The 23,197-nt window shown below is 38.2% G+C and overlaps 1 protein-coding gene across 5 annotated transcripts in view; it reads left to right on the forward strand.

Annotated features, from left to right (window-relative positions):
* Positions 1 to 23,197, forward strand: part of PHF3 (PHD finger protein 3) — a 193,818-nt gene that overhangs the window by 138,154 nt on the left and 32,467 nt on the right. For 2 of the 5 annotated variants that reach the window (XM_056488610.1, XM_056488608.1), the window contains exon 1: positions 8,458 to 8,635. The exons of 1 other annotated variant lie outside the window; for it this stretch is intronic. Coding sequence is in view for 1 of the 4 variants with exons in the window: in XM_056488607.1 (XP_056344582.1) it covers positions 17,437 to 17,680 (244 nt within the window). In the remaining 3 variants the exon portion in view is untranslated. Of the gene's footprint in view, positions 1 to 8,456; positions 8,636 to 17,411; positions 17,681 to 23,197 lie in introns of those variants that run through there. 2 more of the 5 variants (XM_056488607.1, XM_056488609.1) reach the window with 2 other exon arrangements.

The following is a 23,197-nucleotide window of genomic DNA, read 5'->3' on the forward strand; positions in this document are numbered from 1 at the left end:
GCAAAGACCTGTATGTGAGTTTCCAGAGTGGTGAGTTGCTGATGAGAACTGGAAGGTGCTCTTAGTAGCCAGCTGAGGTGATCCATGCTCATATCTGCTTAGATTTAAACTTTGGTTAATACATGTATCTTTCTAAACAGTGAGGTGGGGTCGTAGTATCAGTCAATGAGATTTCTGAAGGATTGCTTTTGGAGAAGTTACAGCCTCATTATAAAGAGCACTGTATAATTTAAGAATGCCTAATATAGCACAATTTTTGAAGTAGTAAAATAAACTTTGGATCATCTTTCCTTTGGAAGCTGAATGTGGTTTAAAAAGTGTTTTGTTTAATGGAATACAGCTTCACTTGACTGAAGAAATGAGCTCTTATGAAATTACATCCAAGGTCATCAATTTTTCTGTTGTCAAGATGGACTAGATTACAGGAACAATGGCAAAGACAAATTCTTCACAAATTCTGTAAATCATCATCAAGCTGGACTGATTGATGTAAATACTGTTTAACACAGATTAGTATCCAAGTTAAAAAAACTGATTTGATCACCCATGAAATTAGAAGTCTATAAAACAACTACAAGGAAAATGCCTGGAATTTTTTTACTTAAAATTATTAATGCAATTTCTCTACATAGATCAGATTTTGCTCTGTCTTTACAGAATTCATCATGGGTAAGGAGGGTTGTGTTTCAGTTCAGAGCTCTAACATGTTAGTAATGGAAGTTTAGTTCATTGAACTTTAAACTTGAGACTGGGCTTGACTTCAGTTGATTTCAGTAAGTGAAGAAAAATTTACAGTAGCATATGTCTGTTGAAAGCCAAAAGTCAGCTTCTGAACTTCCCTGTTTAGGCATGACTCTAAGGAACAGAAAATCTTTTTGTCTTGTAACAATTCTGGTAGTTTTCAACAATACTTAAATTTTGAGGATAAGATAGCAGATGGAACTATATAAAATAAGTTGAATGAAATTCCATGTGATGTGTATATATATATTTACATATTTACAAATTAAAGTGAAGAAATGCTTAAATGGAATTACTGTATCTTAAGGCTAAAACCTGGCATGCAAGACAGGCTTTAATGTAACATTTAATTTTGGATGCTTAGAATGAGTGTGTAACTGCTTTGCCTCCTCAAGAGGTATGTTGTAGTACATTTCTATCAGCTGCTAGACTGGTTTGTGCTGTGGACTTAATGGCTTATGTAATGTGGCTTGTAAATCTGGTAGTATTTACAGGATTCCTTGGCATGTAGCAGAAAGGTTCATGGGAAATGAGGTGAGAGTTTACAATTAGTGCAGCAGAGAACTGATGAATTCTATATTATTCTGTCATGCGGTCCCTTAAAAATCTGGAGGAAAGGTAGTCAAGCAAGGCACTTTGTTACTGATAATCCAAAATTGGTTATAAAACTGAATGTGATTTTCTTGAATCTGGGTCTCAAAAGTGCTAAGTCAGTTTCAACTTAAGTCTGTAAATACTGTACTTAAATATGTATGAAATTATGTAGAACTTTGTTTCTGAGCAGTCCTGAACCACTTCAGACTACTCAAAACTAATTAATACTTCTAATCTCCCTGTCTTTGGTTCTTGATGTATAAAAATCCATTCCAGTCCTTATATTAGTGGGGTTGTTCTGAAGATAAGCAGTAATTTCAGAAGTAATCAGACCCATCTGCATTATTGTAGAAGAAACAATGAGAAAATGTGTAATTTGGTATTGAGGATGAATCCAAGGTTAGACTTAAGATCTTTGGCAGTAAGAAAAGTAGTAAAGTACTGCTCATTTATGTGAGTATCGTATATCCTTACAAATGAGATGGGGGTAAAAATATTCTGTAATTAAATAAATGTATTTGACAGGACCAGACTGAGGGTTCATAGATGAACTTACCCTAATTGTTTTCAAGCATCTGGAGTGCTCGACTGCAGCATTAATTTTTTTTTTCATTTTTTTTTTTTTAATGTATGCAACATGATTTAGATAATAACTGAGAGTACTCAAAACAGCATATTAGATTTGCTAGGATTTTGCTGTGTCATTAACAAGCTAGTATTTTCTGTCAGTTTTGGGAAAATTATCAAACCAGAGATAATATTGTTCCAAGAAGATTACTATTATCTTTTTGTATGTATTGGTGTAATCCCACTGAGGGGGGGAGGTGGTGCGGGGGGAAATCAGTTATACTTTACAAGTTGAATTCAGCTCCTGAAATCAGGCTGAAATTTGGTGGGATTTATTAATAGTTGGGACGGATTTAACTGAAGAAATACAGATTTCTTAGTGAAAGGAATTTTGCACTTAGGCATATGTCTCAGATCTCCTATGCTAAGAGATACCTAAAATAGGTTAGATGAAGAACTCCGTAAAGATGAGAGTGTATTCTGTAATAGGAGCAAGGGATGGCAAATTCAGTTTGCAATATTGATATCTACAGATATATTAAATAAATTTCACCTAACTTCTTTAAGTTAGTAATTGTTCAAAGTGTCAAAGTATTTCTTTCCACATACCCTGCCCTTAATGTGTAATAACCATTGACAATTATAACCTGATTTTTTCTTATTGATGCAGGTTTCTGCTACATGTAAACACAGCCAGTGACATTATTTTTGTCTTGATGGTTGTCTGCATGATTGCTGTTAATTTTGATACTTACTGTCCTAAAGCATTGATAATTATCTCAATAGCAACACAAGTTCCTTATCGGTAGAAAGCCTCTTTGTGAGGTAATAGTGTTTAAATAGTGGTGTGACAAGAAACGATAGGGACAGTGCCAGAAGATCAAGTTGCCTGCTTCAATTACTGATTCAAATGAGAATTCTTAGAAGTGTAGCTGAGGAAAAATCAGATCTCAGTGTTTAAATACCTAGGAATGCTCAAGACAGAAATACTCATATAGTAGAAGACTATCAGTCTCAATACTACATGTAACCTGTGTCTGTAACAAAACCTAAATGTATGGAATGGGTATTTTCTAGTGGGCTGGAGTCTTAATCTCACTTTATTGGTGGAAAAACAGCAGTAGTTAATTCCAATCCTTCTTAAAAATTTGCACATGCTTTATCATCTAGTTTCACTGATGCTTGTTCTGAGGAAGACAGATACATTTGGAATTTGGAGGAAGGAGAGTTGTGGTTTAAGAACTCTTCTTCCCCATTCATAGGAACATTGTTACAATAGGATCTGAACAGGGAAGTGCCACTCAGCATTGTCATGCACTTCCACATTGCTTGTAGGAAGCTACACATATCTTAGTTCGTCTTCTTCAATTCCCTAGTAAATCAGTGTATCTTTAGGTAGGGCATGCAAATCCTGAACTTGCCTTTAAAATTTCAATTCAACTCTATGACAACTTTCAGTTCATCATAGTAAAAGCATATAAAGAGGGACATAGCAGATGTGCAAAACCATGGTGTTCCCTTATACTGCAAGTACACTCATCCCTTTACACTTGATATACAAGGTTTTCCACAGTAATGCATCCCCTGTCTATCCCAGGCATGGGCTACCTTACTCTCCATGGTTTTGTATAGCAGGATTCTTACTTCTTCCTGCCTTCTAACTGGGAGTTCTTTGTAGGATGCTATGGAGGATGGGTACCTGGCAGGAGCTATATACCCCTGATGATCTCAGATGCTACATCAGGCCACCCTACAAGGAGTGTTTCTGCACTATGTCTTTATTCAGACAGAATTTTGCTAATGGGCTGACTTTTTTCCTAGGCAGACACTGGCTGTTTCCCATTTTAATCTAATCAGTGAGACAATTTTATAATATCCAATCAGTTTGTGTTGTTAATGAGGTTATCCTTTGATGGAGAGCATGCAAATTTCTCCATATTTTTGTTACATCACAACCTTTTTTACTTCTAAGACTTCATTCAGTTGCCTGATCTTGAGTTAGCCCTTTGCTGCATAAGGTTTATTTCACACATTGAGAGTCTACCTCCCAAGTTCTTGACTTTCTTTTTTGTTCTTGTTTTCCCTGACAAATTCTTGATCATTTCTATTTCACTTGTCTACTTCTCGTCAAAACTCCTTTCTGGACTTCCTTAATTGCTACCTGGTTTTCTTCACTGGAAAAAAATTAATTACTGTTCAACAGCACTTGATTTTTACATTCCTGTCTCAATTGCCTTTCAGCACTACCAGAGTATTTATGCTACTTTGAAGTTGGGTCTCAATAAGTTCTATTACATGGCAAGCCCTTTGCCTTGGAAAAGGTTCTGAGCGAAGTCCAGGAAGGGAATTTGAGAAAATTATCATATATTACTGGGTATTAGGAATCATATATGTGTGTATATATATATGTGTATATATATATACATATGTATATACACATATATTTATAATATATCATATATTATTGGCATTAGAATATTTTTGTAGGAAATCCCTTAATTGTGCCATTTAACATATAGAGTAATTTAGATTGGATAAAACATTAGAAGGTGATCTAGTCCAACACCATGTTCAAAGCGGGGATAACTTCACAATTAAATCAGATTATTTAGGAGCCTATCTAGTTAAGTTTTTAATATGTTCAAGGACAGAGATAACAGCTCCTTCCCAGTATCTGCCTCCCAGGTGAAAACTCTTCCATTGGGAACTATTCAGAATCTTCACAGATACAATTTCCCATTTTTTCACGGTGACCTCTAAGATACTCTTGTCTCTTCCTCTCTGTATTCATCTGCTAGGTAAGTGAGACAGAGGAAATTTCCCTCCTCAATCTCATCACAAGTGTGAAGAAGCAGAACACAGTTCATACTCCAAGCCTCTAATAATCTCAGTGACCCTCCACCAGGGTTCATTCCAATTTGTCAGTATTTTCATGTACTGGGTAACTGGACACAGACTACCATATGATTGCCTTCACAGAATATAAAAATTAATGTTAAATAGTACTGGAGTGAAATCTCAGATATTCAGAGAAATCGTAACCAGCAGCAGTTCCATAGACAACTGCCCTAATTGTTTTGGGATCCAAGTCTCAGTGTCATATTTTGTGCTGGTTATCAAAGTTTGTTTTCCTCTAGCACTAAAAAACTTCATTCAAGCATTTTTTTTCCGTTTTACGCCAATTTCTGCATATAACTGCAACTCTGTCTAACTTTCTGGGATAAAATATCTTTTTTTAGTCCTAAATCTGTGTAATCCATTGGGTAATTCTTAATAGCTTGTAGCCTCTACACTTTTTACCTCTCTACAAAAATCTACCTTTAGTCATAAAATCAATGGCTAAACATCTTTTGTCTTCAGAACCTTGCCTTTGTCCACCTAGCTGTATGGTTAATTCAAAAAGCCTCAGTCCCTTTCACCTGTCAACTGCTGAATGTTTTTCTGCTGCTTTCTAGAGAAGGACATGTAACTTCTGTTTGATCCAACAACCAGCAGCTGCTAATGAGTCTTTTTGTGGGGAAAGAGAATGATCATGTCATAAATCTGGTGAAAAGTGGGTAAGGGGGCACATGTTACTGTTCCTGTACTAACTAAAGCAAGGAGGACGTGGGAAATTAAAGGGAAAAAAATGTCAAATCATATATTCTTAATTAAAATATGTGGATTTCCATTATGAGATAGAAAATTTTAGATTATTGGATGTTATTGTTCTGCATTTGAAAAAATCAAATCTTATTACACATGAAATAGAAAAGATCTGAGGAATTAACAGTTTTAAATTCTGCTAAAGATATAATTCACAATAACTTACAATAGACTTCAAACGAGCTAATTATGGAGCCTCCTGAACTAGAGAAAATGGCAAGTCCCAGGTATTGTGAGCAGGGTCTGCTGTTCATCTGGGGAAAAATCGTGGCAAGTGTGCTATGAAAAGCAGTTATCTAATTTTTAGGGGGTGCCAATGAAGTTAGTATTTCTGACTATTTCAGAAAATAGTCATCAGAAAAAAATGAGCTTGTTCAATATTGTAAATTCAGCAGATAAATGCAACTGGTGCTGTAGTACATACACTTCAATTATTTCAGAAATCTAACTCTGCTTTGTATGACATTTAGGTCACACAATTTAAAAAATAAATGCAGCACTTGGGTTTTAAAATAATTTAAATAAAGTATCTTGTAGCTTTTTGACCATAGCAAATACTGCCGTACAGCAGGGAAGAAAACCTGTTTGTCCACCACCATACCCAATACATTCTTTATCCAGATAAGCATATGGAGTAATCTATCTCCTTTCCACATTTTGACAACCAAAGAACTAGTAATTAACACTCAAAAGCAAGACAAGTTTAAGACCGGTGTGATCATAATCTGACTGCATAGAGCATGTTTTCAAAAATTGCATTTAGAACAAAAAATATGGCAAGACTATAAGGAATATAATTCATGAACCTCTTGGGAGGAGTTGTGGCTAAATAGACTTGGAACTTTAAGCAAAGAAAGTGCCTTGTGCTCAGGACACTAGGAGACTGAAAACGAATAGGTGCTATTCAATGGAAACAACTTGCAAGATCTGGACTACTACCAAGTAACTCATGAATAAAAGGATTACGTGATAAAAATATTACTAGGAAAAATAGCAGATGGTGTACACCTGGTGTGTCCCTGTATACATAGACCTCTGTAATACCTATGAAATTTGCTATTGGGGGCTCTTTTGTTTTCTGCTACACAGGTGCTACGGATGGTGAAGCTCATCACATAAAGGGAGTGGCACAGTGTGGTCACATACTCTGTTAAACTGAGATGGGCCACTAGAGTTATGTGACTTTTGATGGTGTAAAGAGAAAACTGAATAGAACAATAAACAATGATCAGATTACCAGCAATGCTTTCCCTGCTGCTTGTGTCAAAAGAAATGAAATCAGAAGAGCTGAATGCTGGAAAATTTGTGCAATGCAAATGCTTCAGAAAGTAATTTCATTTCTTTGTTTAATATCAACAATATTTCAGAGAGCTAGCACCTTGTTGAAAGTTCCATGCCTAAAAAGCCTTCGAAAAAATTCGAGCAAGCAGCCCAGTAGCTCTGTTTTGTGCCATCATAAGAATTCAGGGTTTTTTCTTTAAAAATGATTGCTTTGGAAAGGAAAGAGACCTTCTGGAACTGGGAAAGTACAGGAAGAAAACTGGAGAAAACTAACTTGCAATACTGTGCATAACTGTTAACTTTGAAAGGGGAGGGAGAAAAAATTTAATAGGCTAAAAACTGCTCTGCTTCAAAACTGCTTTGTTGCAAATACTCTGTGTAGTGCCGGTAAATATTGCAGTGTTACCATGCCTTCAGCTTAATGCTTTCTTTCCTAGTGTGATGGTAGCAAGAGAAGCATTTAATGTATTTCAGCCTTCTTGGCACAACAGAAAGCCCTAGAGAATACAATCTCGAAGATTCAAAACAACTGAAAAAAAGGAAACGAAAGGAAAATACAATTTTGTTTTTGTCCTTACATCATGTTTGTATTTCATTACAAAATACTAGGAATATGTAAAGGTAGCGTTAATATAGTAATACATAAGGTAATTCCAAATTTGATTTTTAGAAATATTAAAAATCAGTTTCTCTTTTGGAGGTGTTGAAACTTGATATATGAAAGAACCAGCCTGCACGGCACTTTATTCCAGCCATCAGAACTGAAAGTAGCGTAACGAATGCTGCATTCAGCTAATGCAGTAACACAGATTAGGAAAGACAGTCTTGCTCTTTGCTATCATCACGATCAAATTACTCCACGTTCTGATGTCCCGACAAACGCACACAGCCCTTGAGGTGGCGATTTGTGTGATCGTGCGCCACAGGTCCTGCAGTGCACATGAAGACTGCCACCAGGAAAAGAGCAGGCGAAAACGAGCCTGCACCACCAGGCAGCCTGAGACATGTCCGCCCAGGACTGACCTGCTGCGGAGACTTTTCTGTGCAACATGTGGGAACCGAAGGGCCTGGCACACGGAGCTGCAGGAATCTGCCCGCGGCGGCCGCCGCACAGCGCAGATTAACAAGCAGGTTGTGTAATGCGGGCTGCACCGAGGAGGGGGGCGGCAGCTGCTCTCCGAAGACAAAAAGCCAAATCATTACACACGCACCAGTCACACCTTGTGTGTCCTCAGCCAAGGTCCTACGGGAAAAACCCGCGGAGCCTCCCGGCCGCCCTCCATCCCCCCTCCCGCGGGCCCAGCCAGGCCCGTCAGGCGCACGGCCGGGCCTGCGCCCGCCACCAGGCACCTCTCGGTGCTGCGGCCCCCGACTCCAGCGAGGGTGCCCAGGACACCCCGGCTCAGCCCCGAGGGCCGGTTCCGCGGAGGGCACCTCACGGGAGCCGGGCCGTGCCGGGGCCGCCGCCGCAGCCCCCGGGGCTCCGCCCCGCCCCGCCCCGCGCCCCCGGCCCCTCCCGCCCGGCGCCTGCGCAGCGCGCGCGCCCCCTCCCGCCCCCGTCCCTTCCCTCCAGCAGCGCCGTCACGTGAGCGGCCGGGCCCGGCGCGCCGGACGCCGCGGGGGCGCGCACCGGCGGGGCAGCGGGCACGCGGCCGCCACCGGGCCGGGCCGAGCCGGGCGCGACCACCTGGGCGGGGGCAGCCCGCGCGCGCCCCCGCGGAGCTGCGCGCGCCGCCCTCCGTCCCTTTGGCGCGGCCGCCGCGTCCCTTCCCCCGCGGCCGCGGGGCAGCGCTGGGCGGCGGAGCGGGTGAGTTATTGCGGGCTGCGGCGGCCACCGGGGCGGGCAGGGAGGGCAGGAGCGGAGGTGGAGCACCCCGCTGCGCTGCGCGGCCTCCCCCAGCCTTCTCCGGGCCGGGCAGGGCCGGGCCGGGCCTGCGGCGGCAGAGCCGCGGCCTGCATTGGCCAGGCCCGCCCGGGTGGCGAGGGGCGGCCCGGCGGGACGCGGCCGCTTCCAGCGCGGGGTCCGGCGCGGGCTGTGCGCTCCTGTGCGCAGGCACCTGCGGTCCGGCCGCGGGCCCCGGCGCTCCCAGGGCTGCTCCCGGCCGCCCCGCTCTGCCCGGGCGCGGCTCTTGCGGAGGCTGCGGGCCCGGGCCGGCCACCCGACATGGCGCTCCGGCCCCGGCCTCGCTGCCTGCGGGCCGCTCCCGCCCCGTGTCCGTGCGGGACCTGCCGCGGGCTCCGGGCCCGAGTCGTGCTGCTGCTGAGCGCTCTCCCGCACCGCCTTCCCTGCCCTGCCGTTGCTACGTTTTGATTCTTCTGTGTTTGTCTCTTCTCACCCCTGGAGCCGCCGATGCCTTGTTGTCCCGTATAAACCAGGGAAACAATTACCAATTAAGATCATGCTGGTTTTGCTCTTGGTCTGACCTGTCCAGGCGCCTCCTTCCGTCTCTTAAACTTAGCATCACCAAAAATTCAAGTGTTCGACTCTTGTGTATAGTACCCACTGTAGGAAGTGCGGGAGGAAATGTGTTCATCAGCAGTGCTGTGGGATTCAGTGGCCTGGTGGTATTTCCAGATCCTAATCTGGGGTGAGGTGCTCTTTCCGAGACAGTGCGTTTATTGCTTGCAACTGGAATGCAAATAAGAACACTCAGGCTTTAGAAGAGCTGTCTTCACGTGATTGAGTGTTGATCCTGTATGGTGTGCACATGGGATTCCTGTTGGAGCCGTGCGGGCAGAGTTTGGATGAAGAGCATAGTTTAATTTAGTAAAAATGGCCTATAGAGTGAAGCATAAAAACGAGTAAGGAAAGGCAGGAGTGGGGGGCAACAGGAGCTATCCCATGCAAATTGTAGTTGTGGTGTCTTTTACATAGCTGTTAATTTATTATGTAATTTTTGTTCACTTATTTTTATCAAAATTAATGCTAGTGTTGCTAAATAATGAAAATATTTTAGTATTAACCGTAAGGATGGTAAACACATGGCATCTGTTTAACACCACTAATTCATGGTTTGTTTTGCTTAATAAACTAATATGTTATGGTTTGGGGACACAATGTAAGGAAGCCCCTGAAAATGTGGGTTTTTATATTTCTTGGAATAATTCCACTGGTGTTTACACTTAGTGTGCATCCTGCAGTGAAACTCTTCTTCTTTTCTGTAACAAGTAGCTTCTGCTTTTAATTTCTATATTCGGCTTTAAAGATTATACATATAAATACAGAGTTCTGAACACCTACATTTTTTTTTTTCAGCTGTTGTTACCTGTTACTCAGTCATTCAGTTTTTATGTGCATTTTACATTTGCAAACTGAGAGGGCACCTAACTACAAATCATATTGGCTAGATTTAGTTCAACATAAGTAACTAATTCAGTACAGTGGTAAGGTGCTTTAAGGAAAGCAGAAACTCTAAAAATTCTTACCTATTGTATTTCTGCAACTGCAACGTCCCTCTTAAAAAGGCTTACCTCTGCCACTTAGGTTGTGCTAAGAGTTGAGCTGATGATTTTTTTAGTTGTTATTTAAATGTTTTTGTATTAATTTTTCCTGGTCAACCTAAATATTGTTAAATCCAAGCTTCAAAGGGAGAGCCATATTATATTGAAGCTTTTTTTATGGTTAGGGCATATTTTTGAAAGGTAATACTATGAAGTAGCAATGATAAAGTTCACTGCATTGGGGTGCGAGAATTCATTCTACAGAAACAAAAAGTGAAAAATACAGTTTATCACTTCCTCCTTAGTGGCGTCGATATAGCTACATCATGGATGACATATTTCTATAAAAAATTCACAAGGCTTAGCCATTAAGCATTTAACTATTGCTAATAAAAATCCCAGCAAACCAACCCTAATTCTGATAGGTGTTTCCAAATGAATCATTATGGAAGAGACACTGACAAATTCAAAAGGTATTACAAATGAAAATATTCTCTCTGTGACTGACAAATAATCAGTGTAACCTGTTACACAGTTTAGCATTTTATACTATGTTCCAGCTGAAAATACTTGAAACAAATATTGAGAAACCTGTGAGTGGAAGAATTCAGGAGAATAGCAGTAGTTATGGAAATATAATCTCTTCTCATATTTTTCTTATCAGTGAAATGTCTCTTGATAGTGAACTTACAAATTCCCAAGGTATATACAGCAATGGAGAGATTGATAAAATTATATATGATCTTTGATTATGCCTAATTTTTGTGGTATTCAGGAGTATTCATTGGGGGGACAGTCCAGTAAAGAAAAACAGTACTTAATGTTTCACGATGTAAAAACTTTGCATTTCACATTTACATGCTCCACATTTCACACTGTGAAGATGTTTGTTGATATAACACAAGTTTTAGTGCAGCACTGTGTGCCTCTTTGAACTGTAAAGTGAGGGTGAGAGGTTATGCTGTTCAAAACATAACTGTTAAGATGATATTCAGTGATACAATTTGATATTGTATGATTAAGAAAAGGTTTCTCTATTCTTTCTGCATTTCTTTGTCTTCTAATTAAATCCTTTGTTTGAAATTTACTTTTCCTATCTCTTCATTGAGGTACATGCTGACATACCAGTTATGGCTGGTGAATTTTGGATAGAAAAGTTTTAATAAAGCAATTTCCTTGAGCTGCCTACTCTTAAATGCCGTTATAGCAAATAATGTCTGCTCTTGTTGAGGGGAGCAGCACATAACTTTAGATTCTAGATAGATTTTGAGAGGTGATTATTACTTATTATGTGTGTTGAGATTTTAGTAACAAAGGGTTTGTGCCAGTTGCTGTCTGAAGACAAACACAAAAATAGTATAGAAGGGCTTCTTAACAATTAATGAAATGCTCAGATTTGCATTTTTCCTTTTTCGATCTTCAGTAAGGCTTTGTTTTGATGCCACTAAGAGCTGGATCTTAAATTTTAAATGAGGGGTTAAATTAATAAATAATAAGCAGGAGTTTTACATAAGGGAACAGGTGGTGTACAGATACCTAAATGGGTTGATGTTGCGGTGGATAAGTTTGTCAGCGAGTACCTGGCCCTCCTTACAGCAGTATTGATAATTCAAGTAGACCTGTTTGTGTACATGTTCCTGTTAGGCAGGTTTTTTGCCAGTGTCCTGGTTTTTGGGAGCTAAGTGAATGAGGAAGGTCAAATTTGATGATGCTTAAAAGGCTAAAGCTCAGTAAACCATAATCTATGCAAGTGTTGAATCTGCCTTTTTTTTTTAGAAAGTGCACTGAAATCTTCTTTTAACAGTTCCAAACAATTTTTGTGGCTAGATAGCCATTCATATGCTGGTAAATCACATTGCTTGTTCTGTCAAAAATATTTTGTGAGTTGGTTTAATTCTTGAAGACTGCCCCAGATGATATTTGAGCCAATATGAACTAGAGTAGAAAGTGCATTAGACTTGTAAACTCATCAAAAGTTGTCAAGTTGATGTCTTCTTACTGACGCTACCTCTGATGCACTGTCTGATACTGATTTTCTCTTTAATCCCGTGATGTGTTTGGACTGTGAACGCTCTTGGGTGAAATCTCTTGGTACAGAAGGCATGGGTCTCTGTTTTGGCATTTGATGCTATAACATCCATGAACATGATGCATGCAGCTTTTAGTGCTTAAAGCATGGCAGCATGGATATATGGCAACTTAGCATTAATTTTCAATTAGGTACTTGAGAGCTTAAGCTTTAAAGTTTGTGTAGGAAGAAGGAGGAGGAGGAGGAGGATGGTAGTGAAACGTGCATCAGGGCTTTGAGGTAACACTGTTTGGTAGGTGAGTTTTAAGTATCAAGGTATCAGTGAGCCCATGGGGTGGTCTGACTTCACAGCTCCAGTGAATAAAGGTGTATATTTCATACCTTGAGGGGCAGCTTTTGGATATAGTAGTTGCCACACAGCATGAGCAAGGGATTTTTATTTTTTAAGCTGTTTGTGTTATTACCTTAATTGCATGCCAATTAAGATGCAGATCCTTGCTTTTGATGAAAAGTTTTTGTTGTTACTTACTGATTCTTCTGTAACAGTGCTGAGTCAGGTTTTCCCATTTGTTTTGACATCTAAGGTGATAGTCATCCAAATAACTTGTTCCTTTTGTTTACTGCCCTACCAGAGTTTACTACTTCAAGAAATAAATATAATGTGGATCTTTTTAATGGAGTTTGTTACAGTTGTTATGACTAGTGCTTGCTGTTGGTCATATGGTGTGCCTAAGCACAAGGTCCAGAGAAGTCTTGCATTTTGAGCATTGCAATAGTCCGGTCAGTAACTAGATGTACGAAAGCTTTTAAAAGCACTAGACAGATTCAGTGAATTGGAAGCGACAGACACTATTCAGAAAGGTACTTCAGTGAAATGGAAGGAATTGTAGTATTGGTATGCTATCTTCAGCAGTTTCAGACTCACTTATTCAATAAAGTAGATAGGCTATTCTCCATATAGGATTTTGAACATCCTAAATAAGCAATGTGAGGTTGGGGTTTTTTCTTTTTCCTTTGTTAGGTTCCCTCAGGTTTTTGCCTCTCCTTGTTCCCAGTTCAGGCAATTCTTTTTTGGTAAAATTTCTTTGTAGAAATATTTCATTTTTTTGAAGTCCAACTGCTGAGGACTTTTATAAACCGGATTTATGTTTTAATTGACAATTACTAAACATATAGGAGCTTCTGTTTTACAGAAGTTTACAGCTGTTTTACAGCTAAAAATGCTTGGTGGTAAATGCAAATTGTGGTTGCCCCTGCCTGAGGTAGATTTTAGATAAGATGGTAGAAACACGTGGGTGCAATTGGAGATCTCCACTAAATTATTTCTCTCTGTTGTGATGAAGAAAATATAACAGGATCTGAATATAACAGATATAATATAACAGGAGCTGAAGTAATTCTTTGCCTCTTTCATAGACAAACTAAGCCATGAAACAGCTTAAAGATGTACAACATCTCTTGTCCAGTTTCTAGTCTTCCTTCCCTTCTGAGATTAGTTTGGAAGAATATGCTTGTTTGCGATCTCAGTTTCTTTTCTTAGCAAGTCATCATTCTGGCTATTTACCTTTTAATTTTAGAAAGTCACGTAGAACTATTGAAGATGTTATAAAAATATGGTAAATGGGAAGAAGATAAAAATCTACTGTGGCAGATCCTACAGTGTGTTTATTTCATACCAGATTTGTTGGGATTTGAGGCAATATTAAATATACCTGGCTTAATAATTCAGCAGTGGAAGAATTTTTTTTTAAACTGAAAGACTCAGACTTAAAAGGAAAGAATGTTGACAGCATGAAGAAATTTAATGGTAAACATAACGTGGGGGAAATTCTGGAAGTCTTATTTGACTGTAGTGCTTTCTAACAGGGTTGTTTATAGTGTTGGATCACTTAATGACACGTGTTAGTCAGTGAGTCGGTGAGTTACTGTGTAATTGTTGCAATGTTAGTTCTGTAATTGTTGCTTCTGTTTTTGCAGTGGAGAGACTAATAGAAACAAATAATTTTCAAAAGTGTAAGAGTAAAGCATTTAGTGAACTGAGGAGAATGCTCTATAGTTCAAGCTTTCCTTGATGGTGAGCTCTTCTTTTACCCAGACTCCTCCTGTGTGTTGCTGTGCTGTAGCAGTCTCAGTGTATGCCCTGATGCTCCAGGAGCCAGTGGGTGGGAGAAGTTTCACTGAGCCTGGCTGGGACTTGCTGCTTTGCCTCATTTATGAGCACTCTTCACTGGCTCTGCCTGCATAATACTTTTCATATTCTGTTGTTTCTGACTTGTGACTTACTGTGCGATGGGAGTGTGCTTGGTATGTGCGCATCTGCTGGGAGCCTTGCCGAGGCGCTGGCTGCTAGGGTTCAAGTGGAGGACACAGCTGTGTTCCAGTGGAGTAATGCATTCTTCCTTTGAGGGGTTAGGATTGTCTTTGGAAATAAGTGAGCAAGAAAATATTAACTGTGATTTTACCTGTACCTCTGGCTATGTTTCCTGATGTTCAAAGAGTTTCAAATGCAAAATAAACTGGTAAAAATTCATACAGTTAAGGCATTTTTCTTGCAGCAACTGCTTCTAAGAACTGTCTAGCTAAAGAAGTTTATCTTTCATCCTCAGTCCCACAGATTCTACTCTTCTTATGATAGTTAATCTAATAAGGTTAGAAACATTTTTTTTTTTTAAATAGCTTAGTAGGGTACAAATTATGAAAAGAATTGCAGAGTGTTTTTTTGAACTAGATAAAGCAAAATTTTGATTTGTTTTGCTGGCATAAGCTTTCTATTTTAAAAATGGTAGAACAAGTTCTTTAAGATTAGATTTTGTGGTACTGATATTTGTATGCAAGCCCTCCAACTTTTTATTGCAAAATTTGGGTAGAACTTATACTTGATCATAGGCTCATGCTCCAGAAATAAAGCTTTCAGTAAAATTCTTCGTGAATTTTCTCTACTAGCTACTTAGGTCTCATTGAAGGTATCTGTCACCACTGCATATATAGTTGCTTTGACAATTACTTCTCAATTCTTTTAGTGTTCTGAATGGCTGTTGTGCTTATGTAATTCTAATATGAAAAAAAACACCTGTCATTACAAGAAGGTGCTTTAAAGTACTGTATTGGGGCATTTGTAATTATTTTCTTACTTGTAGTTTATCCTGTGTAGTATCAGATTGTTGTAACTACTTGGTATAATAATAAAAACAAATTATACAGTGCAGCATAGTACTTATTTCATTAGTTTGTTTCTTCATTTGTTGCCAGATTTGGAACTTCAGAAGCAATGTTGGCAGCTGTAGGTGCTAGTTGGTGTGATGTATTTGTAGATGCACTGCATTGCTTGATAAAAGCAGTCCATTTTTTTGGTGAGGGAGCTTTCAAATTATGACTTGCTGCTGAAGTCTATTAGCTCTTTACTAAATTGCACATGATTTGCATGAAATGCACTTTTCTTTCTTGCTGGCTGCTTGGTCAGTAGGACCTTGTGTATCAGACTGCTTTGCTGTGGTTATTGTGTAGAAATTGGAAAGGTACCATGCTCTGCAGAGACACAGTGCCATACCTGACCATCGCATTCTTCAGAGCTGCCCCAGGGGAGAAGGAAGACTGGCATGTTTGAAAATAAAACCTCAACAACCCAAAACCCAACAAAGCCCCACAAACAAAAAAAAGAACCTAAGAAACCCCACCCAAACAAAATAAAACACTGTCCGTGTTAAACCGGTAGTTTTTGTAAATTTGTGAAATAAAATAAATGATAGGGTTGAAATTGTAGTAGAGCCCTTACATGCATTTTGCTAGGATATTCCCAGTTGACTGCTAAAACAGAAATGCCCCATTAACATGTCTAAGGAAGCATACTTAATGTTCTATTAAGCATGAGTAAGTACTGGATTTATTTACTAGGAGGTTGCTGGAATAGCCAGAAAGTAATTCAAGCACTGCAAACTCCAATCCTCACTTCTCATTTTCCTTTAATTAGTGTGTTCATTCTTAAAAAAAAAAAAAAAGGTCTCATGTGGAAGGAGGATGAAGAAAGAAGGAGCAGAGAAGTATTTGTGTCCTTTTGCTGTTTCCAAAAGCTTTGATAGCTTTGTGTGCCAAAATCTGGCCTTTCAGACTGTCCTGTATTCCAAATTAAGCCAGGCAGTACTGCACTGCTCCATTTTCTGTAGCTGTCTGATCATATTTATTATAGTTATCTTTCTCCTCTTTGAGTATATGCTAAAGCAAAATCTCCAAAGAAGTGTTTTACTGACTTTTTTCCATTCTGTTGTTTAGTTATACATACTTATTAGTTAAGTCTCTGTTTCAGTAGTTGCGCTTCTGCTGCATTGCAAAGAAGATCAATAAAATAAGAAATTCCTTGTAAAATGCAGCTGCCATCTTTGTGTACAATTCCTTAGGTAAACTTCTAGAAGTTCACCTAAACTTCTTCATAATTGAAGTTCAGAAGGCTCCTCCTTTTGATGCCAGCTCAGATTTATCATGTACTTGATCGAGATCAGATTTTTTGTATAAAATTTTTGTAATTTTATTGATTGTATTGGTGAAAAATAATAGCAATAAACCCTTGCTGTTTAAAAATACTAACCTGCTATGAAGTACCTGGTAGTTGCTCTTTGAACAGCAGTATAGTTCTCAGTAGTACGTATTAGTAGTATGGCAGGCTCTGGAACCTTCCCATCTCGAGATCACTGATGTGAGTGGAAGCTGACCTCACATTTTTACATTTAAAAAAGTCATGCTTACAGTGCTGCTATCTCCAGGTTCACTTGTTCTTGATATCCTCCTCTGGTGTCCTACCCCTTTGGGCTGATTAAGGTTTAAACAAATTTTACAAGGGAGTTGTTTAGTTACCTTTGTTAAACACACCCTGTAGAAATGTCAGCACTCTGATGCTGATAGAGGAGATTAGCATGGAATTTCTTTTAAAAATAATTAGGGAATTGATTTTTAGTAATGCAGTGGGCCATACTAAGCCATAAGCAGTTTATTTATTTTTTATAATTCTGAAATACCTTAAGCATTCTTTATAAAACACAACAGCCAAAAACTTTGCTGGTGTCTTAGGTATTTTACAATTTGTAGCTTATTTTCTTATGGTATTTTTCTTGTCTTTCTATAGGGCTGAAAGACACACAGGAGTCTTCATGGATATAGTTGATACATTTAACCATTTAATTCCTACTGAACACTTAGATGATGCCCTATTTCTAGAATCCAACCTGGAGAATGAAGTCTGTGAGGATTTTAGTGCAAGTCAAAATGTCTTAGAGGATTCGCTGAAGAACATGCTCAGCGATAAGGATCCTATGCTAGGATCTGCAAGTGCCCAGTTCTGTTTGCCTGTTTTGGATAGCAATGACCCCAATTTCCAGATGCCTTGTTCTACAGGTAAATCTTACAATTTTTTAAAATTGCAATTTAAAATACAGTTTCACTCTAGTACGAACCCTTTTTCATAACATAGAATTAATAATTTGGGATATCTGTCACCTTGCTGCCCTTTTTTGATGCACTTCATACATGCCTGGCATGTAAACTATGTGCAGGTCTTTTTAATTTTGTAGTGTAACAGTAGAGGAAGGCTCCTTATGTGGATCAGAAATAGTTTAGGTTTTGTCTGTCAATTACTCCCAATGAAAGTCAAGATGTGTTTAGTATAGGTACTGTGCCTGATCACTGAAGTCACTGGTTGGTTTAAGAAAATACTGTATTTCTGGATTAGCAGTAGGAGCAGGAGAGTTGTACAAATTGCTGCTCTGACCTCAGGGCTATTTTGTTTGTGCTAGGCCTTCTGGCACTGAGCTGATTCTGGATTTTGTGCGTTTTGCTTAGGTTGGCTTCAAGACTCTGGAATGATAATACAATTATTTTTTTCCTGATGATTTGGAAACAGTTTAGAGCGAAGTTTAAGAAAATAATATCAGAAATTTTTGAGTAATTTCAGAAGATTGAAAAAAAAGGGATTATACAATCCCTAAAATTATTACTTCTGAAAAGTTGGAATAATTACACTGAATTTAATGCAAGAGACATAAATATACTTTATTCTTAGTAGTATTCTCTATTTGACTGGAAGTTTAAAAACGATAATTCTTCAGCTTCATTATGGAAAAGTGTGGTAGGTTAATGCAGTTACATGATTATATCAATGTTTAATTTTTTTGAGTAAGTTTTATGAACTGTTTCTGAAAGTCTGTAATTTCCTTATATATATTTTACTGTTGCTAACAGACTAAATTTTCACCTTCACTAAATGAGGTGATGTTGCATCATGGAAAATGCAATCAAAGATTATATTGATTAAGGCAATGAAAAAATGAGCTATTAAGCCAAAACAAGATATTTGGTGTATTTTTCGTACTTCAGAAGAACATTTTTGAGGCCATCCTTAATACTTTTGTTTACTGTGGAATAGTCTGTATTCTTACGCATTTTTGTTTGTAACTTGCCAGACAAAAATCATATTGTTCTTAATATGCCTAAGACCATATAATGTACACAACTGAACCAAATTCCACCTCGCTTGCAAATTCTTTTGTGTTATTGCATCCTGTGCATTCTCCAGTAAACCTGTAATGCATTTAAAATTTTTGAATTAACTCATAGGGTACAGCTGGATATTTTGGAAGATACAAAGAAACTTGCAGGTGCTTCCTGGCATGTATTTCTCCCGAAAGTTATCAGTAGTGCAACAACTAATACTATTATTACTTAAATATTCACAATGTATTTTAAGGTCCTTAAAAATAAGTGAGCTAATGTGTTTACTTGAGGGCTACGTTGGAAGACTAAAGGATTCAAAGCTGATTTGATTTATGCTGAGTTTATGAATTTAATGTTTTGTTAAATTTAACCTTTTGTTAAATCTGAAGGCACCAATAGAGCCATATTTCGTAAAGGAATTAAAATGTATAGTTTGGAATTCACATAGTTGTCCGAAAGAACATCAGATGTTCTTGTTGCTTGGTCTTTGTAGGTCATGATAAAAGAACTGTGCTTTTTGTGACATGGTAGGAGTGCAGTATGTGCTTGCAATTTTTTACTTAAGAATAAGGAGTATCAGTTTGAAGTACAGTTTCTTTGCTTGTCCTTTTTCATTGAAAAAAGTGATTTATTTGATTTGTCTGACACTGTCGATGATCTAACACTGCTGTTGTAGTCTGCTGGTGAGAATGTGGTTATTCAAGATGATAGTACCCTTCATATGAATTATGCCATGCAAAAGCTATTTTTCTCAGTTTAGGTAGAAGCTCATCTGTACATGAGCTTCAATTTGTCTAAAAAGTAAAAAAGCAAAACTCTTGTGACAAAACTTGTGTTAATATATTCTATATTTTGCATAACCCACGCCTAGACTATTAAACAATTTAAGAAAAGGAGCAAAGCGCTCATGGAAATTAATGTACAGGACCAGCAGAGGATGGATTTGTCTCATTTGATGCTTCTTGAATAACTGGAATGTACTTTGTTTTGTAGAACTTTTAAAGTGGTGCAGATTTCATGCTACAGCTTATTTGATTGCTGTGAGCAAGCTGAACTATATCAGTACCAATAAAGCGGTTTTGTGTTTATCTCTGGGCCTGAATCCAGATTGTGCCGGATTTAGATAGTTTCTTTAGTTAGATGATGCTGTTTGTCAGACAAAGACTAGCAGAGACCAAAGACAGAGCAGACCAAACTTGCTGAGCTTGCTCTATAATCGCTACTGAGTTACAGAATGGGGTTGGAGTGGTGTTATCTTTTTAGCTTTGATTGAATAATTACATATTTAGAGAAGAGAACAAGATTCTTTGTGGGTGATCCTGTTTATGGCTTTGAGCAGAGGTAGACTTAACTCTATGACTCTCACAAGCTGAATAGGGTAGAGGTCAAATTATGCTGAAATGCTTTTAGAATGTGTTTGTGTGTGAGCCGAACCATAAAGAGGTAGTTAGGTTGCTGGTTTATGGAGCTAGACTGAGGAGAATTCTGGTCTTACAGCACAGTTAAGAAGTTCTGTTACCTCTGTGAATCAAGGTACAAACTATGCACATTTTATTCACTGCAGATCATAGGAGCTTAGCAGTTGTGGAGGGCTCTTCCTGTCATGAAGTAGGTATAAGCAGAAAGACTTCGTGTCAATAGTAGAAATAGATATAACTGCTCCCCTTGCCAGTTAAAGGACAGAATTTCACAAAATGAAGCTTTAGAGAAATGAATGAAATCCAAATTCTTGAACCAGTCAGAAGTGTCTCAAAACACGTTTTAGGTGCCTCTCTGCTTCTTTTCATCAGTTTGATCAGGTCACTGTCTTTATATTTGTGCATGACCAATGTAGAAAGTTATGTTGGCTCTTGGCCATCTTAAATGTTTGAGTGGTGTGAGTGGGTGTGGAAGCCTGCTTTTGGGTTGTGTTGATTTTTTTTTACCTTGAGCAATTAATTGATAAGAAGTGGAAACTGAAGTTCAGAATATGACAACTCTTTTAAGAGCAACATACTTATTTCAACTTTGAATGGTACCCTAGTGATAGTTTTTCTGTTTTGTTCTGTTCTTGCTGGAAGACATGCTGGAGTTTACCCACCTGTGGGCATAGCAGGTCATACTGATTGCATGCCAGTGAGCAAAATAACTTAGTATTCGTACTAAATTGGTAGTTCTTAGCTATCACGAGCTGTGTAGCTTTTCAGGATGTCATTTACTGGGATGTTTTGATTTGTTATAATACAAAGAACGGAATTTTAATGGCATATCATTTGGAGACATTTCAAGATTTCGTATTCAAATCAAGCTTTTAACTAATTTAGTTTATGGGTATGTTTATTGAATCAGGTACTTATCATAAATAATGAAGAAGATTGTTGCTGTAAGAATATACAGCATGTATTATGGACATCTTTTTAATTGCCCTTTTTTTCCTGTCCATCTGGGAACATGTTTCCCTGAAGTGCAGTCTGCTTTTTTTAGTTTTAGCTTGTGTTTTCATTGGTATTGTTAAAAGCAGCATTACCTGTGCTAAAATCATGATCACCTACTGAATCTTTGAAGCCAAACCCATTTTTCTGACTGCAAATAATCTTTTTGTTAGCTGGTGTGATGTCTGGCTGTATTAAGCATTTCAGACTCTTTTCACAAAAACCAAATGTACAAGTTTTTTTCTTCCTATATGTGAAGTAATTTTGAATGTAACTTTGAGATTCCGAAATATGGTCTACAGTTGTTACTCTGAATTTTCATACCTAATTATGCCTTCTGTCTTCCAAGCTGTCCATATGAGCAGCTACACAATGTTTTATGAACATGGTAGTAACTCTCTTGTATGAAAATTGAAATTTACTGTATTGGTATTGACAACCTGGAGAATATTTATTTAGTGCCTCTTCCTGTTTGTAGATGACAAACTGCCTATATTCCCCAGTTTAGGTCTTTTTGAAATATTTAGTTATTTATGCCTTTGAATCAGTTTCTTGGGTGGAGAGAGGTTAGCTCTGTACTAAGACTTGCAAAGCAGCTTAGATTAGCTCTCTGATTTGTAAATACATGAAGACTCCCTTCTTAATAAAATTAATTAATTAATTTACATTAAAGTGCTTGTTTGATGTGGTGTTTTTTACTTTGTTGTTGAAATTTGTGTTTTTCTGCTCCTTATTTCCAATGTAACAGGCTTGTGTCACTAAAGAACCACAATTCAGTAGGCTTGTGATATAGCTCCATCTTTTAAATAGACTCAGTATGCTGTCCTCTGTCAAGATATGTGCTTTATTAAGTTTATTAATCCTAGTTGATTTTCATATGTCTTTTTTCTAAAGACTGTAAAATTACCTCTTTGCAACACAGACATTAATGGAGAATAGGGGCAAATGTTTAGTTAATATTTCATGTTACTTACTGTGATTCTTTTCTTGCTGTCAGCCCAAGGTACTTACAGGCAAATTCTCAGTTCAATGGGTTACAAGCAAACTTGTGTAAAACAGAGTTTGATGTTTCCTTATGTAAGTTATGTTGTCAGTCACATAATATCTCTTGAAAATATATTTCTTTTAATAGAAAGTATTTTCATTCTTGTTTCTTTAGCATATGCATCACAGATGTCAATAGGAAAAAGATTTTTCATAGAAAGTATACCATCCTCATTTATGATCTTGAGACTTACTGACAAAATATCACTATCTCTGTGTTTTGTTGCTTCACTGGAGTTTATTAGCTCTCCTGAAGGCTTACCTAGACCTATTAGTTACTGCTTTAGGCTATAACTGTTCTTTTCATTGAAGCATAATATGTTGCATCTTTGTTGTTATTCCCATATAATGTAGAAATTTTTAAATGTTCAACCATTTCCATATAATCTGTGATGCTTAAATGGAATCTGCTGTGGATTTACACATTCCTGCCATCAGTGTGATTCAGCTGGACATAGCATTTTACAGCAGTGCAAAGCAGGAACAACAATGGTGTTCTGTTTGGTGTGGTTACCTAGGCAAAAGAAATCCAGGGCTAACATCTACAGAAAAGAAATTTATTTCTACACTTGATATTTACCTTGGTCAGTATGTCTCAAAAGTGAGTATTTCTGTCTTAGTTGTGGCTGAAAACAATTGAGGAAAGTCTTATGTTAATACAAATAAAGATTTTATAAACGTCATAGTTTTTGAGGATGTATTTAGAGGTGTTTTCTTCTCCTTACCTCCTCTTTCACCAGAAAGTAAGGCTTGTTTTCTTCAGTACCTTTAGTACCTTGCTAAAGAATTAAAAAATGGTCATGCTTTTGTTTTAGCATAGGGAAAACATCGCTTTAAATTTGCAAGTAGACTGTTTTTACTGTATGTTGTTCTGTTATGGTATAACATGTATAAAAGTGAGTCAGTAGTACAGCCCAGCAGTTTGAAAATTTAGATACTTTACAAGTAATACATTTACAAGTAATGG

This window comes from Oenanthe melanoleuca, chromosome 3 (assembly GCF_029582105.1).
Source record: "Oenanthe melanoleuca isolate GR-GAL-2019-014 chromosome 3, OMel1.0, whole genome shotgun sequence".
NCBI classification, from domain to species: domain Eukaryota; kingdom Metazoa; phylum Chordata; class Aves; order Passeriformes; family Muscicapidae; genus Oenanthe; species Oenanthe melanoleuca.